The sequence below is a fragment of the Corvus hawaiiensis genome, chromosome 23 (assembly GCF_020740725.1).
Source record: "Corvus hawaiiensis isolate bCorHaw1 chromosome 23, bCorHaw1.pri.cur, whole genome shotgun sequence".
Classification (NCBI taxonomy): Eukaryota; Metazoa; Chordata; class Aves; order Passeriformes; family Corvidae; genus Corvus; species Corvus hawaiiensis.
The window spans coordinates 6,197,447-6,213,582 of NC_063235.1; the positions used below are offsets into that span (position 1 = coordinate 6,197,447).

The window sequence follows — 16,136 nt, forward strand, 5'->3', positions numbered from 1 at the left end:
ACCCTGGCCCTGGATGCCCCTGGGAAAGGTGCTGGTTCTGGGACACCAAAAAGTGAACCCCACCTAGGAAAGGCTGGTGCCCTGGGAATGCTGGCTGCTCTTCTTGCAGGAGATGTGGGAGCCTCTCCCTGATCCTGCTGCGAAGGGAACGGTCTCTTTCTGAGTTATTTTTGAGATTCTCGAGGCCCTGGGCTCTCCTGCTGGCTCTGTCCATCTCGCTGGGGTTGGTCCCTTTGGACGGGCCCTGTTGGGATGTCACATTCCCGCAGACCCCATAACTGCCGCTGTGCTGGGGAATTTGCCCTCCAGCCCAGGAGTTCATGCTGCTGGGGAATGATTAAGTCATGAGCAGGTGGCCATCCAGCTCAGCCGTTTGCCTTTGCAGGATGAAAGCCACAGGAATGATGTTTGCTTCCAGCCTTGCCTCGAACATTCTTACCCCTGCCCTCCACCTCCGTGTCCCACAGCAAGGTGGTCCCGGGGTCCTTTCCCCCGTCCCCCCCCGATGTCAGCCCTGCTGTGGGAAGGGAAGTCTTGTCCTTTTTTAAAGATATTTTTCTAATTTTGGTGCCCAGACGTCTGCTGGAAAAGGGAACATCTCCATTCTTATCACCGGAGCTTCCTTTTGCTCAGTTCCGATTTTAGTGCCGGGGGGGAGGGGGTGTCCGAGGTTCCCTCCCAGCCCCTTCCCTCTCCCCTCATTTTGCCGAGTCCAGCTGACCTTTGGAAGCTCCTCTGAGAGAGATTCGCAGGCAAATATTGATTTGTGCTGCCCTCACGGTGCAGACCAGGGGGAGCTGGTGCAGAACAGCCCCCCAGCCCTGGGTGGGATGGAGCTGCTCCGGTTAATCCGCACGAAGCCCAGCTCCAGCCCCCACTATTCCCTGTCCAAATGGGGAGCAATGGAGGGGTACTCAGAGCCAAAATCCCTATTTGCACAACCCCCCCTGTGCTTGAGATGTTGGTTTTCCAGGGCCACAAGAGCCTTGCTGTCTGCGAGTTTCCATAATCCTCATTTTTGCAGTAGTGGAGGGGGGTGATGATGCCCAGGGGCCGGCAGAGGACCCCGCGGGTTTCTTCCCGTCCTTCCCAGCGGGAATGTGGCCGCTGGGGGATGACGAAAGCCAGAAGGAAATGTTGAACGTGGGGAATGTGCCCGCTGTGCCAGGAGCCGGCTGGCGAGGGCTCACCGGCTGTGCCCGCACACGCTCGGGCGAGTGATTCACCGGCAGCGGGAGAGGGTTTGGGAGCTGGAGCCGAGGAGCTGGGCAGCGTCGGGAGCCGTGACCTGCCTCGTTCCACCTTGTTTTTAATAGCCCGGATCAGAAGAAACGTCATCTTTGTTCTGGCTTTCCTTTCCCAAGGCTCCTGGCGCCGCGGGCAGGGTGGAGCGAGGCTCCGCGCCCCGGCGGGGCCCTGCCCGTGCTTGCCGGCAGAAAGCGGTGCCCTGGCACGTGCGGGAGCGCTCGGCAGCCAGGGATGGGTCTTGCTGAGCTGTCTGTCTGTCTGTCTGTCTGTCTGTCCGCAGCTGCCTTTGGTGCGGTTTGCCGGGAGGGTGTGATGCTGTGGAGGTGGGGGGGGGGGGGAAGAGCTGTGATCCAAGGGGGAAGGATCTCAGCTGAGCACTGGAGTGGGGTCTGTGCTCCGTGCCCTGGTTCAGGATTAGGAACAGTGTTTGTTCCAGCCTTGTGACCCCATCCAGCTCCCACGGAAGCCCAGACAGGCTCCTCGACCCACTCCAGAGCAGGACCTGTCCCTGGGTGATGCTGTCTTTGATTTACCTGGGCACCCCGATCCAAAACCTGGACTCTCCTTCCCCTCCCGGTCGATTCTCAGCCGCTGCCATAAGCGACTGAGATTTGCTCTTAAAGCCCCCCAGAAAGGAGGAAAAAACCAGCAGAAAGGAGAAAAGCTTTGCTGAGGAAGCACGGCAGGAAACCTGGCTCCTGTCCTGCAGTCGCGAGTTTGTGCGTGCTCAGCACTGCTGCTGGACAGGCTCTGTAGCTGCTGTGGGAACTGGGGTGCCTCGTGGGCAGGGTGGGGTGACCCTGATGACCCTTTGGGGCAGAGAAGCCCTCCAGGGCACTCCCAGCTGCTCCCATGTCCAGTTTTTCCTGCTGCAGGCAGCAGAGGCGCTTTGTTAGGCTTGGCTAGGGGGGAGCTGGCAGCGGGGTGCAGGCAGAGCGCCGGAGCGATGCTTCACCCCGTCTCAGCGCCGCCAGGTGCCAGCTCTGGCTCTGTCCCCAGCGATGCCCACTCCGGCGTTTCCACAGTGCCACCTGGCTGCCACCTCCCGGGGCTGGGACACGCCGCCCCGGCCGGAGCTCGTGGAGCTTTTGCTGCCTTCTGCCAGGCCACAGCACCCAGGGGATGAAGGAGCAGTGCAGTGGCTTCAGCCACAGCGATGCCAAGGTGCCTCCATGCCCTGAGTGGCGACAGAGACACGAGGGCTGTGCCCAGCTCCCGTGTGACACTGCCCGGCAGCTTCTCCGGTCATATAAGGAGATGCCGGAGCCGGGAGCCGATCTCTTGTCGCCTGAGCATTACTCACTGGGGAGGCACAGGGAGGGGGGAGGAACAGCCCAGGACACCCAAAGCTTGGCATGACTCAGCTCCGGGCAGGAGCGCGGCTGGAGCGAGGGGGGTCCGGGATCCGCGTCCCCACGGCTGTGCTGTGGGGTACCCTAAACCCAGGTGGGGGACAGCGCTGGGGTCCCACCATGCTGGGTGATGCAAAATGCTGCCCAGGGCACTCTGTGAAATAAGGGGAGTGCCCTGCAAGGTGGGGACCCTTCTGTGGGAGGGCAGGGCCTCTCCGCTCCCCAAATTCCTGCGCGGGCGAGAGATGTGTCCTCTCCCCACCCCTTTCCTTTCCGGGCCAAGCCGCCTTGCAAGGAACTAAAAATGAGCTGTCTGTGTTTTGGGTGCTCAGGGTGGTTTCCATGGCAGGGAGGGGGGGGTGGCTGCATCCGGGGCTGGGTGGTCCCCAGAGCTCGGCAGAGTCACCCTGAAAGCCGCCGTTGGCTCCTGACACCCCGGATCAGCCACCTCCTTCCCGCCTTATCAGCTTCCTGCAGCAGGAAAAGGAAAGTGGGGTGATGGTGCTAAACTGAGCTGGGTGAATTTGGCGTCACAGGAATCCCTGGGGTGTCCTGATGCAGCAGAGGGATGTAGTGATATATATAAATGTACATTTATATAAATATATTCAGGAGTTGGGCTCAGTGGTCCTCGTGGGTCCCTTCCAAGTCAGGGCATTCTACGATTCCATTAAATTATATTTGTATGTATAAATGTAAGTAAATCCATATATTTACACGTGATTATATATATTTTAAGGATTTATTTCACCCAAAGCCTTGTCCAGCTGGAGCTCAGTGCATTTTATCAGCCCCTCCGTGCAGGAAACACCCAGGTAGCACAGGAGCAGCTGAGCCCCCCATGGTTGCACCTGGGACGAGGGGAAGTGGGAAACCAACTCCTGCTTCCTGGACCCTTTTCCACTGGCACATCCCAGCTCCATCTCTGCCTTGCAGGAAGCTCTTCACCCCGCTCAGGGTGGACCACGGGCCCATTTATGGTGGCCTCATGCCTGCCTCGCGGTGGGTCATTCCTCCTGCAGCCTCAACAGAAAGCAGACGGCTTTGGAGGAAAACTATGCCAGGATATTTTTCATCCGGGCAGGGATGGAGCTCTGGAAAATACATTGCAACAGCGCCGAGCCCCGGGGTAATTCTGTATTTTTTATCACCCATCTCCCTGTCCCGAAAGATGTGGGGGTTGCAGGAACCCCAGGGAATGATGCAGTTGTAGGGTCATGGAATGGTTGGGTTGGAAGGGACCTTAAAGATCATCTCATTCCTCACCCTGTAATGGACAAGGACACCTTCCACGATCCCAGGGTGCTCCAAGCCCTGTCCAACCTGGTCTTGGACACTTCCAGGGATCCAGGGGCAGCCACAGCTTCTTCAGTCAAACTGTGCCAGGTTTTTGAATGTTTCAGGTGATGTTTGGTCTATCAGGTTTTGCTTGATACGGTTTTCTTTGTGTGCCTGACCAGCTGGTGGCTGTTGGGTTTGGGGAAGTGCTCAGGGTTATAAATACAATGTAAGTCTCTACTTGCACCTGCATGAAACCCTGGACCTCATGGGGTTTCCCAAATGTGGAGCGGGAGCTGTGGGATGGCATCTGGCCCTGCATGAGCTCCATCTCCAGGTCAGTAGAACCTGAGCTGGGATTCCTGGCTCTCCCACCAGTAAATCCTGAGCCAGGCTGATGCTCTGCAGGTCTGCTCTGTGCCACGCTCACCATAACAACTCCCCCGAGCTCCGGCAGAACAACCTTCTCTTGTCTGAGCCCTTGGGAGAAGGTAACGGCGAAAAAATGAGCCTTTAGTTCCATGCAACCACTATCCAAGAGCCGGTTTCTTCCCTCTGGAGCTGGCACGGGGACGTGATGGGCTCTGAGATCAATCCAGGCTTTGTGGGAGCCTCCCCACCCCGTTTGCTTGTGGTTACAACGGCAGGGGGGCCGGGGGGGCACCGGCTGCTCTCGGTTTCCCTGCTCCGTTCCTGGTACCGCCGGCGGCGGAAGCGTTTCCGGAAAGAACTGAAACCCTGAGAAACGCCCAACACGGTGCAAACCGTGGGTAAATGGGGCTGGGTAAATGGGGCTGGGCTGCAAAGTCTCTGGTGCTGGGGGCAAGCGGGACACCCAGCCACGGGGAGGGTGGGGAAGCGCCCAAACCTCTGGTGTTAGAGCATCTTTTTGGGGTGTTTCCTCATTGCGCGGGGCTGTTCTTACATTATTCAGAGCATCCGGGGAGGGTGGTGGGGATGTGCTGGTGGTCCTCAACTCCCAGAAGCCCAAATTTTGTCCCCATTGCTTTCGCCCCGCTGCTGGGCAGAGTTTTCTACCAGCAGACACTGCTGGCTCCAGCCCGAGTACCCCGGGAGCCCCGGGAAGTGCTGCCTCCGTGTCCCAGCCGCTCTCCCTGGATCCCGGCTGCGCTTGGCATCCCTGGCTGTCTGCTGGCAGGGGACGCTGCTGACTGTCACCCACCGGGGGGGTGGGTTTGCCGAGGTTTTGTGCCTGTCCCCAGCCCCCCGTGAGGACGGGGAGGTTCGCGGCGATGCCGCCACGGCAGCTGCTGCCGCCGATATCCCCTCGGCTGCGGCTCCCTTCCAGCGGGGCTGGGAATGGATACTGAGGAGATGACGTCTCTCCCCACCGAGCGGGGAAGGGGGGGGGGACGGACGAAGTTTGGCCGCGAGAACTCCGAGGAAAGATGTTAGAGCCGGCCTGACGCTCGCTTTTCTCCCTCTTACCCGCCCCCTCTTGGAGCTCCCAAATCTCCCAGTCCCAGCGGCGCTGGCTGTCCCAAGCCCTGCCAGCTCCGGGGACGCCGTGGGACGCAGCCAGCTGCAGGCAGAGGCGCAGGCAGGAAGTTTTGGAAGTTTCTCCAGGCAGCGACTCAGCCCCCATCCCCTCACCCTCCCGGCGATGCCGGGCTCCAGCAGGAGAAAGAAAGTCGGAGCCAGGCTTGGGATAACGGGCCGGGAATAGGAAGCGATGCCTCTTTCGGAGAGCTCCTATCTGCCACCCGCTGCCTTTGTCCTGAGCCACGTCCTGGGCATCGCCGGCGTCCTGTACTGGAGGAGCCGGAGCAGGGAAGGTAGGGGTGGTTCCGGGGGGGGCACGGAACGCTAAGATGGCCGGCGTGACGAGGGGCATGGCTTGCTGTCCCTCCCCAGGATTGTTGTCCCTCCCCAGGATTGTTGTCCCTCCCCAGGAGCCGTGGCAGCGTCACGGACAAGGACGGACGTGGCTGTGGGGAGGAAGGAGGACACGGCAATGGGGAACCTCCCGGGGGCTCTGAACCCATGTGGGGAGGGGGGGGAGAGGGTGGGGCAGAGGTTCGAGTGCCTAAATTTGGCCTCGCCACCCATTCCCGGCCTGTGTGGGGCTGGGAGAGATTGGGATGAGGGGGGTCTGGGTGGGGGGGTGAGGTTGCTTTGTGTCTGGCACGATCCCACGACACGTGGCTGAGGGGTTCTGCCTCCCGTTTGTGCCCCGGTCGCTGCCACCCTTCGCCGTGACAGCGGCGTCTCCGTCACCCGCCGGCACCGGCAAGACGCGGCCCTGGGAGCTTCTCCCGGCGCTGGCACGGCCTCGCCGAGCAGCTGGGGCTGACCCTGCCTCAGTTTCCCAAAATAGGGCTTGCACATGACTGCCCAAGGAGGGCAAGGGTTCGTTACAGGGGTGTGGGATAGCTCCAGGCCCCAGACGAGGTCTCGCTGAACTCCTTCTCCGTCCCCGACCTCTTCCCCCCTGGGATTTGTTTGTTTTGATTCCTCCCTCTTTCTTCCCAGCCGTGCTTGTTCTCGCCTGTGCCTCCGCATGGGGCCCTTTCGCTGCGTCCATGACCGATTCCCTCTTTTCTTTCCTTTTTTTCCGTGCAAAGGGGCGGGACTGCGCAGCCGGGCAGCGCGCGCAGGCTTTTCCCTGGATGCTGCTTTGGGATACGCTTCCTTTCTCCCTCTGAGCTCCTGGGAGAGGGAGATCGAGAGGGAATTGCACAAACGTGTCATGCGGAATGCACCCTGTCACCCACTAAACCCAGCCTTGCTGCAATTCCTCCTGCTGACCTGTCCACTTAATTAATCTCTGTGGCTGGGCAGTGTTGTCCAGTGATGTTCTTGGCTCCATTTGGGGACCTCTTGGATGCTCCCCAACTGGACTATCTCTTCCCCATGCTAACCTGCAGCTTCATGCCACTTGGAGGGATGTTTGCCCCCCCCTAAATCCACCCCTTTTGGAAAAAATCCTGGAGCGAGTGTTGCAAGCACCGAGCGTATTCAAAATCTGTTTTCTTTCCTCACTTTTTCCCAGGAAAGGGCAGGTAAAGCCCAATCCTGGCAGACCAGGATCATTTTGCAGCAGGTTTTTCGCTCTGTGGCCCTCACCCAGCCCTGCTGAGCATCTGCCCTGCTCTCCTTTGCATCACCACATCTCAGGTGTCTCCCTCATTAAATATCCGGGTGTTGGATACTTCTCCACCGCAGGTATCTCTTGTGCATTCTTCCAGGCTGAATCAGGCTCTGTTTCCTCTCCCTGGGTGAAAGGCTCCGTAAATCCTGCCCTGTTGGCTCTGTTGTCATGATGGATTATGTCAGCTCTCAAGTTGGCAGCCAGCGTGTTTTAAATACCTTGTGCTCCTCAGCCAGCCAGATTTTTTTGCATATCCCCCCTCTCAAAAGTGCCAGGTTTGAAAAGCCCCCTGCTCATTCTCATTCTTTGCTTGCCTTGAAGGGCAAACGCTGGGTTTCAACGCTTGAAAATTTGGAGTTTTGGCATTTTTAAGTAACCAACCCCTCCTTTACCCCAAGGCTGGCTCTTGTTTAATCCCACTTTCACACTGAGCGTGGGCTTGGAGATATCCTCGAGATCTCTGCGAGCTCATCCAGTGCAGTGCCCTGTCTGATGTCTCCTGTGTTCCTTTGGATTTAAAAGGAGCAGGAAGTTTGGGAGCCACTTCCTAATTTCAATGCAGGAGCTGGTGGGCGACATGGAGCCCCCTGGGTTCCCTCCCAAGGATGGCAAGAAGCCATCCTGGGGAGCAGCGGGCATCGGTGCAACGGAGGGTGCCCAGCCAGGATTGGGATTAGGGATGATGCCTGGCCGGGCACCTTTTATCCTGCAGGTTCCTGGGGCTGGGGCTGGACTGTGGCAGCAGCCTGAGGGAGGAGGAGGCACGCAGGGATGGAGTGTGACAGCGAGCAAGGCCGGCGATGATGGAGGAGAGATCTGGGGGGAGCAGCAGCTCCCGGCCGGACGTGTTGGGAGCTGCTGGGGACAGGCAGGCTGCCAGGACGGAGGCTGCCGCAGGCAAACGGGCAGGGAATTGTCTGTGCAGGGCGTTGTGGTGGTGCTGAGGGGTTCTCTGGCACCCAGGGCCTGTGGGAGCCCTCCCTGTGATGATGGAAAATGCCTGGGGATGCTGAGGTGCAGCAGGATGGGGAGTGGGAGTTTTTCTTTCCGTGCTCTGCTGATGCCTCTGGTTTTGGAGTTGTGGGGCAGGATGGTTTTCCCCTGTTCCCTCTCACTAGGTGGGTTCAACAGCAGAGGAAAACCCCAAACCCACCTTTCCTTTGTGCAGCCCCCAATGCCCCTTGAGCCTCTGTGGGGGATTTGTGCCACAGTGCCCTGGTTCCTTTGGGATCCCCGTTTTTGGGATGCAGTGAGCTGAGCTCTGATGAGCAGTGTTGGGAGGGGAGGTGGCAAGGGAATTAAACCACGCGTGGTCCTGCAGAGGCTCACGGTCTCTGTTTGCTGGTGATGTCCCCTGTGTGCCACCAGCCTTTGCTCCATGCCCTGTGTGTGAGGGACCCGAGGCTCTGCAGTCCCTTTTCCTGCCACTGGCTTGGCTTTGGAGTGGGACAGATTTTCCTTTCCTTTTCCCCATAATCTTCACTCTGGCCCTGCCCTACCTGCCTGCTGTGCCTCTGCTGACTGTCCCTGGCTGGTGACAGGGTGGTTTTTGGTGGCTGGGGCCAGCAAACCTCCTCTGGACCAGGGAGAGGACGAGCATGGGGGGGATTGCAACAAGTTATTTGTCAGGGTGACTCTGGAAAAGATTAGCTCGGCAGAGATAAGCTTGCAATGCCCTAATATTGTTAGTAAGCAGTAACCAGCATTATTATTAGCTCAGCCGATAGCGTGGGTCCGGGCTGGGGAGGTTTAATCTGGTCAGAGCCCGGGAACCACCCAAAGGTGGTGAGTCAAGGCAAAAAAAAAACAGAGGAGAACCCCCCATTTCTGCGGGACATGGGAAGAGGGAGCTCGCCGAGGAGCCTCCGGCCTGTGGGCGCCCCTGGGATGCAGCGCTGGAGGTGGCTGGCTGCAGATTGTCCCTGTGGGACCCGGTGACATCCCTCTGTCCCCGTGTGCTCCGTGCGATGCTCGGGGACGTGCTCCCACCTTCCCGAGGCAGCAGCCCGGCTCCTCTCGCCCTCCAGGCCGCGGCAGCAGCCGGCAGAAGGGCTGCAGGGGGATTATATTTAGAAGAAGAGGAAGAGAGGTGGTGATAAGGCGGCCCCCGTTATCTCCCCGCGTGCCAAGCGGGGCCGCGTCCCGGCTCCAGCGCTCCGGACCCGGGACGTGATTTGGGCAGAAGCCGCGGGCGGGCAGGCGGGAGCGCGGAGAACAGCCCGGCATTGTCCCTCCTGTCCCTGGTGCAATTAACTGGAAAACAAGACGAGGAAAAACAAGCCAGGAGCCGGCCAGCGGGCAGTGCCCGGCTCTGCGGGACGAGCCCGTGCCCGCATCCCGATCGCGCCGGGCTTTGGGCTGCGGGAGCCGCGCCGCGCTCGGCCTCGCTTCTTCCCCACGTGCCGGAGGGAGCAGCGGCTCTGCCCTTCGCTGCTGGGAGCTTTCCAAGCCGCCGGTGAGGATTTTGCAGAGCTGGGAGCACCCGGAGGAGCCGGGAGCGGGCGTCGCGGGGAGAGGTCGGTGGCGATGCCGCGGAGGAGGAACGCGCCGGGGACACCGCGCCGGGGACACCGCGGGTAGGAAGTGGCACGGTGGGAGGAGTTCTCTGGGGCCGAGAACTCATCCGTCCACACCCGCCGGGGTCGAGGTCGGCGAGTGGGAGGTGCTGCCGCTTCCCCAGAAGACCCTTCCCCAGGTGCTGCCGCTTTGCCGGGACCCAGCACTCGCCATCCCGGGGCTGGGGCGATGGAGAGGCGGCGTTTCTCCGGGGAGAAGAGGCGGCTCAGCGCCTGCTTGGTGTGCCAGATGTGCTGCATCGGTTAGTACCCCCTGCCCAGCCCGCGGGACGCCCGGGACACGGGGTTTGTCCATCCCGAATGGACGCCAGAGTTGGGAAGGGACCCAACGCTGCGGCTCTGGAGGGGTGAAGGAAAACCCCTAAAAACCACGTGCGAGTGACACAGCTTCCTATGGCCGGCGGTGCCAGGCGGCAGCTCCGTGGCTCCTGGGAAGCCGTGCCAAGGCTGGAGCCTGGCGGGGTGGGAAGTGAGGGTGGATGTGGCTCAGCCTCCGGGTAGTTTTTGGCACCTGGTTACGTGCCGTGGCCGAGGGGCAGAGCGGGGACAGGGGGAGGTGACGTTGTGTCACCCTGTGCCACGTGCTTGGCTGCGGTGCTTTCGGAGGGGGAAGCCGCGGGGTGGGTGAGGAAGAGGAAGGGTGTTGGGTGGTGCTTTCCCATCTGTGGATGGAGACGTCGGGGGGGTTCTGCCGAGGGTCGCTTGGGCTGTGCGGGGACTCCCAGTGACCTCCTGTCCCAGGAATGGGTTCTGGGGCTGTCCTAGGGAGCTTGGCCTGGGAAATGATGTTTTTCTCCCTTTCCTTGATTTTTAACTTAAAACCAAAGCAAGGGGTGCTGCTGCCTGGTGCACCCTGATGTCAGAGATGTGTTTTGGGTGAGCAGGGCTCATCTTTTCCCAAAATATCCCAGGGGTCCTCTGGGCTGGACATGCAGTGCTCGGGGTTGTGTGCCGTGGGTCGGTGCTGAGGATCTCTCTGTGCTCCAAGGTGTTGTTAAACCTCACTGGACACAGGGCAAGCTGCCAGGGCTGCCCTGAGCCGCCCTCGCTGCCTGGGGAGCTGAGTGGGACCCCCTGTGCCCTGTGGGACCATCTCCTCTCGCCTGTTTGCCTGTGTTTTTCCTGTGATATTATTTTGTTTCACGGAGCAAGAAGCCTGCCCGGAGCTCCCCCGTCGCTGCTCGGTGTCACCACAAATCTCCCATCCCATCCCCCTGCCACCCCTGAGGACTGGGACTCCCTGGGGATGGCACCCACGTTGTCACCCTGTCCCAGCAGCGTTCAGAGCTCTGACCAGGGCTGAGCTGGGGGACAGAAATAAACATTAAATCCTGGCAATCCAATGAACCAAAAATACAGCGGCAGAATAAGCTGCTAATTGCACGCGCTGGCAGTGCCTGGCCAGGGCCTGTTACAGGACATCTGGGGGTTTATATAACACCCTAAAGCCTTCCAGGAGTGGGCAGGGGAGGGGGACACCCTCCTAAAATTGGGCAAACCCCCTTTTCCCTCCCTGTGCTGCCTCCAGGGGAGGTGGGGAGGCACAGAGGGGCTGAATTCCCGGTGTTCAGTCGGTGCCGCCGGTCATACCTATCCCGGTCATCCACGCTGCTTTCGTTAAATATCGTGATTCTCAGCAGAAAAAACCCGGTGCATTTTGTTCTGACTCCCATTTCCCTGCCCGGGGGGGGATGCTGGAGCCGCGTGAACGGCCCCATCCCACACCATTCCCTGAATACGCCGCCTCTGTTCCCTGTGAGCGCGCGGGATCCGTCCTGGCACCGGCGGCGATCCCTCTGTCTCTTCCCGTCATTTCAAAGTCGTTTGAGTTTCTGCATGAGAACCACTGACCAAGAGCTGCCTTTGTCTCCTTTTGACAGATGAACGGGACAGAGTCCAAAAGAAAACCTTCACTAAATGGGTCAATAAACACTTGATGAAGGTAAGAGTCACGGATTTTGTTATAAAGCCGGTGAAATGACCGTCTCTCTCTCTCTCTCTGTGTTGCAGCTCAGGACTGGCAGATAAATGCCTTTTTAAGGGGCTTTTAAAACTTGTTTTACGCCTAGGAGTGTTTGTTTTGAGTGTTCGCCTGAGTCAGAGCAGAGCAGGATGTGCTGGAAATGTGCTGGAGCCTTTGGAGGGCACTGTAGCATCACCACACAGCCCTTTTATTACCTTTCCTTTCTGGGCACCTGGTCCTTGCTTTAACTCGAGGCTTGTGCATCCTGGGGGAAAGGAGAAGATCCTGACTCCTCCCTCACACCCCCTTGCCAGGAAAAAAGGGGCATTTTTGTCCTTTGAAGGATGCTCCAGGGTGGAGACGAGATCCACAGTTTGTCAAGCAGGATTAACACGGCACCACGAGGTGCCTCCTGCTTCCTTGGTTAATTCTGGGTGGGTTTTAATTAATTCTCCATTTGCCAAAAAAAAAAAAAAAAAAAAAAAAAAAGGAGGAAAAAAGTGGTTTGAGCACTGGGTGTCCCAGCTGTGTTTTCCTGCCAGCTTTGCCAAGCTCTGTGCCAAGCTTTTGCCTGCTTCCTAAATCTTACAGAGGAGGGGAAAACAGAGAAAAATCTTGAGGCTGTTGGGGGAAAACATTTGGGGATTCCCAAGTGGGTAAAACCCCAGGACAAGGTCTGGGTGTCTGGGGAAGAGAGGCTGCCTGTGGTGCCTGGGGAAAGCTGCTCTGCTCCCAGGTGGGAGCTGTGTTTTGGGGGATGCTGTGAGGAATGTGAGAAGTTAAACCTCCTCCTCAGGAGGGGCTGCCCTTCCTGCAGGCTCCCTGGAGCGCAGATGGTGCCACGGTTGGGTTTTGTGTGTGAGATTGGCAGCGGCTTCTGCCAGGCTGCTTGGGAAAGGGGAGGCTGCTCTTCCCAGGGATAATTCTGGGCTCACTGATGGCTCTCCCCCTCCCCAGGTGCGCAAGCACATCAACGACCTCTATGAAGACCTGAGAGATGGCCACAACCTCATCTCCCTCCTGGAAGTGCTGTCGGGAGTGAAGCTGGTGAGTTGCCAGGGCTGGGCAGGGATTCTGGAGACCACCCCCAAACCCTCTCCATCCTCTCCCTGCTCCCCTTCATCCCCAGCCATCTTTTCTGGTTTTGGTTTCAAGTGTCTGTCATTGTTTCTTTTATCGTTATTATTATTATTATTATTATTATTATTAATAATATAGTTATTTACTATTATATTTATCACTGCATTTTTTATTGATTTATTTTTACTCAAACCCCTGTTCCCCAGGCTGGTCTCTCACCTGATTATGGTGACTTTCAGGGAGCTTTTTCCCTCTTCTTGCCAAGTTTTACACACCTTCACCTCCCAGATGTGGCTCCATGTTTAAAATCATGGATAACAGCAGAATTTGGCCAAAAGCTGCTTCTCTGGCAGCGTGCCCAGCAGTTTATCTCAGATGTGACACTCCTGCCCCCTGCTCAGCTCCTGGGTTTGTAGCAGTCATTGGTGCAAACCTCTTCCTGCTCCTGGAGCATCGTAGAGTTCCCCCTCCTTCCTCCTCCTCCTCCTCTTCCCTCTCTGACTGACACATTCCCTCAGCTCCGGGAAGATCCCGATTGCCGTAGCACAGCAGCAATTATTTTAGTTCCCCCCCAAAAATAGCATCTGGGCAAAGATCTCCTACGTCCCTCCGTACCCTCCGGAGACGCCAAATCCGTTTTTGTGGGGGCTGAAAACTTGGATCGCGCTGCTTGTGATCCAGACAGCTTCCTGCTCTTCAGCTTCCAAAATCAGGAGGAAATCTCAGTGCCGGAGCCCGGGCTGTGCCGGAGACCCAGCCACCTTCACCCCCTTTTTTTTGTTGTTTTTATTTTGTGTTTCTCCTCGCGCCTGGGTGTCGCATTTTGGTTTCCATTCTGTGTCCCTGCCGTGCCACCCTCCCGCCCTCCTTAGCCCGTAGAGCCGCCAGCTCAGCGGAGCCTTCGCCTGGTGACAGCACCGGCCTGGTGCCGTGCGAGCAGCGAGGAGGAGGAAGATGATGATGATGAAGAAGTAGGTCGAGCCTGCCCCGGCCGCAGCATCTCCCTGGCAGTGCCGCCAGATCATCCAGCGCCATCCCAGCGCTCCCTTCCCCGCGGGGTTTGGGATAAAACCCACCCCGGGTGCCCTGCAGGAGCTGTGGCAGTGGGGATGTGCCTCGTTCCAGGGCTGTGTGCCCGGCAGCTGGATCATCTGTGCGTGCACGGCGGGGTCAGCCCGCAGGCGGGGCACGCCACGGTGTGACAGCATGTGTCCCCTCCACGGGGGAGGGAGGGGACAGCCACGGGGCCTGCACCACCTGGCACTGCATGGACAGGCTCTGGGCACAGGCACCTTCTGGGATCCTGCATGGGAGTGGGGGTGGGAGCGAGCACAGCACAGCCCCAGGTGAGGGTCAGACCCCCAAAACGTGCCCAGGTGCGTTTCTCAGCCCCTGTGCTCGGGGTGACGATGCCCTTGTGCAGTGTTGCCTCCCTGGAGCGGTGCAGGAGGAGCTGGGGCTGTAGCACCTTCCTGATGGTCCCCTGGAGATGTTCCCCTTGCAGGGACAGCTCTTCCCTTCAGGCTGGGAAAGGAAGGTGACTCGGAGCATTTGGGGCATCCCAACAGTTCAGAACACGGTTGTGGGGTGTGTCCCCCCACCACGGTTGGAATTAGATGGTCTTTAAGGTCCTTTCCAACCCCAACCTCCTGTGATTCCGTGAATATTCCTCATATGGAAGCTGGGATTGGGTTTTGGGTGTCGATCCTCCCGCTCCTGCTGATTCAGAGCCGACCCAGCATCCCATCTCCTTTCCCCGGCCGTGGCTCAGGATACCTCTGGAAATCCCTCACCTTCAGCAGCGATGGGCAAGGCCCAGGGTGTCTCCTGTGCCCTTTCCCAAGGGATTCAGAGGTACCTGGAGCAGCAGCCCCTGCCCGTGTGCAGGAGGAGCTGGAGGGGCTGGAGCTGAGGTTGGGGCTCCTCTGCCATCAGTGGGGACCTGCAGTGGGTCCCTGCCTGAGTCCCCATGTCCTGCCTCTGCTTCCACCTGGACAAATCAGACTCTGTACCTGAGTCCATCTCTTTGCTGAGGCCTCTTCCCAGCTTGCCTGGCTGTCCGTGAGCTGGGCAAGATCCTGCCCTGGGATCTCAGAGGCTGAGCCAGGCCTGGACACAGACCCTCAGGGCACCAGCAGAGGTCTGGATCTCAGGATCTTCCCACCTTCCATCTCCAAGCAGGGCATTTTAACCTTCTTCCAGCAGGACTGTGCACAGCAGTGACCATATTTACTCCCAGAACAAGGCAGAGCAGGATGTGTGGGGGCACAGGGGGTCACAGCAGCACGCTGACAGCTCCCAGGGGGGTCACTGCGCATGTGGGGTGCTGCCAGCCCAGCCCCATGAGCCTGACCTAAAACTGCTGCCTGTCTCTTGCAGCCACGTGAGAAGGGGCGGATGCGCTTCCACCGCCTGCAGAACGTGCAGATTGCCCTGGATTTCCTGAAGCAGCGACAGGTAAGGGCTGATAAAAGCTCATCCAGCAGAGCTGGGTGGGTTTGTGGGTTCTTTCTCTTGTCTGAGGCTTTGGAAGGAGTCGAGAAGCAGCGTCAGCCCGTGCTGGGGTGTGCCTGTCTCTGTGCTGCTGGTTGAGGATGGCTTTCAGGCGGCTTTTCCCTGTGGGTGTTGTGCCTCTGAAAACCACCCCTGCACACAAAAACTGCTGTGAAAAAGGGACCAGACCCCTGCTCTGAGAGGGGGGTGGTCAATGTCACTTCTGCACCCCAAAAGCCTCCCCTGGGGCTCCCCGGCAGGTCCTGGCTGTGGGGATGGGTGGCTGTGGCACAGCTCCCAGCTTTTGGGGAGGTGTGGCAGCTGGCTCTGCCTTGACCTCGGGGGGGTGCCTCAGTGTGGTATCACCTCTCTGGATATCAGCATGGACTTGTTATCCCTCCGTTTTTGGAGGACAGGCTCCCTCCTCCAGGCTTTCGGGAGCTGCTGGCCCCTCAGTGCAGATCCTGCCCGGAGCAATGGGATGCATCCCGAGACTTGTTGGCTCTGCAGGTGGAACCCCCACAGCCCCGGGTGTCCTGTTCTGCCTGTTGGGCCAGGTCTCCCCAGCGTGATGCTCCCAGATATGCCAGGGTGATGATGATGATAAATGGGACCAGCTCATGCTGAAGCAGAGACTTTTCTCCCTCGCTGATGGCCTGAGGGCACGGAATAAATTGGAGCACATTCCCTACTCCAGGGAGGGCGAGCTGCTTCCAGCCCTCCTCCTCCTCCTCCTCCTCCTCCCTGCTCCTTGACAGAGACATTTTGCCAAGGGCTCTTGGGAACTTGTTTCTCCACTTGGATGAAGCAGCTTTTTCCTTTGAAGTGTGATGGCCTGGTGGCCTCGCTGGGGTGTCTTACCCCAGGCACTCCTGCCAGGGAATGATCCGTGGAGTGGTGGGGAGCGGGGAGAAGATTGAGGGTGTTGCTGCCTTCGTTAGGGCTGATTGATCAGAGCTTGGTTTTGAGCCCAGGCTGGAGTTAAAGCTTGGTCATCCCTCTTTTTCCCCACTCTCTGTGGTTCTGTAGCTGCT

General features: G+C 58.8%; 1 protein-coding gene across 13 annotated transcripts in view; it reads left to right on the forward strand.

Moving 5' to 3' along the window:
• The window catches only part of MACF1 (microtubule actin crosslinking factor 1), a 139,846-nt gene that overhangs the window by 22,702 nt on the left and 101,008 nt on the right, over positions 1-16,136 (forward strand). For 10 of the 13 annotated variants that reach the window (XM_048326803.1, XM_048326804.1, XM_048326817.1 and 7 more), the window contains 3 exons: positions 11,447-11,508; positions 12,487-12,576; positions 14,989-15,066. In XM_048326803.1, the coding sequence (XP_048182760.1) occupies positions 11,447-11,508; positions 12,487-12,576; positions 14,989-15,066 (230 nt within the window). Of the gene's footprint in view, positions 1-5,337; positions 5,675-8,760; positions 9,809-11,446; positions 11,509-12,486; positions 12,577-14,988; positions 15,067-16,136 lie in introns of those variants that run through there. The other 3 variants (XM_048326810.1, XM_048326820.1, XM_048326808.1) reach the window with 2 other exon arrangements.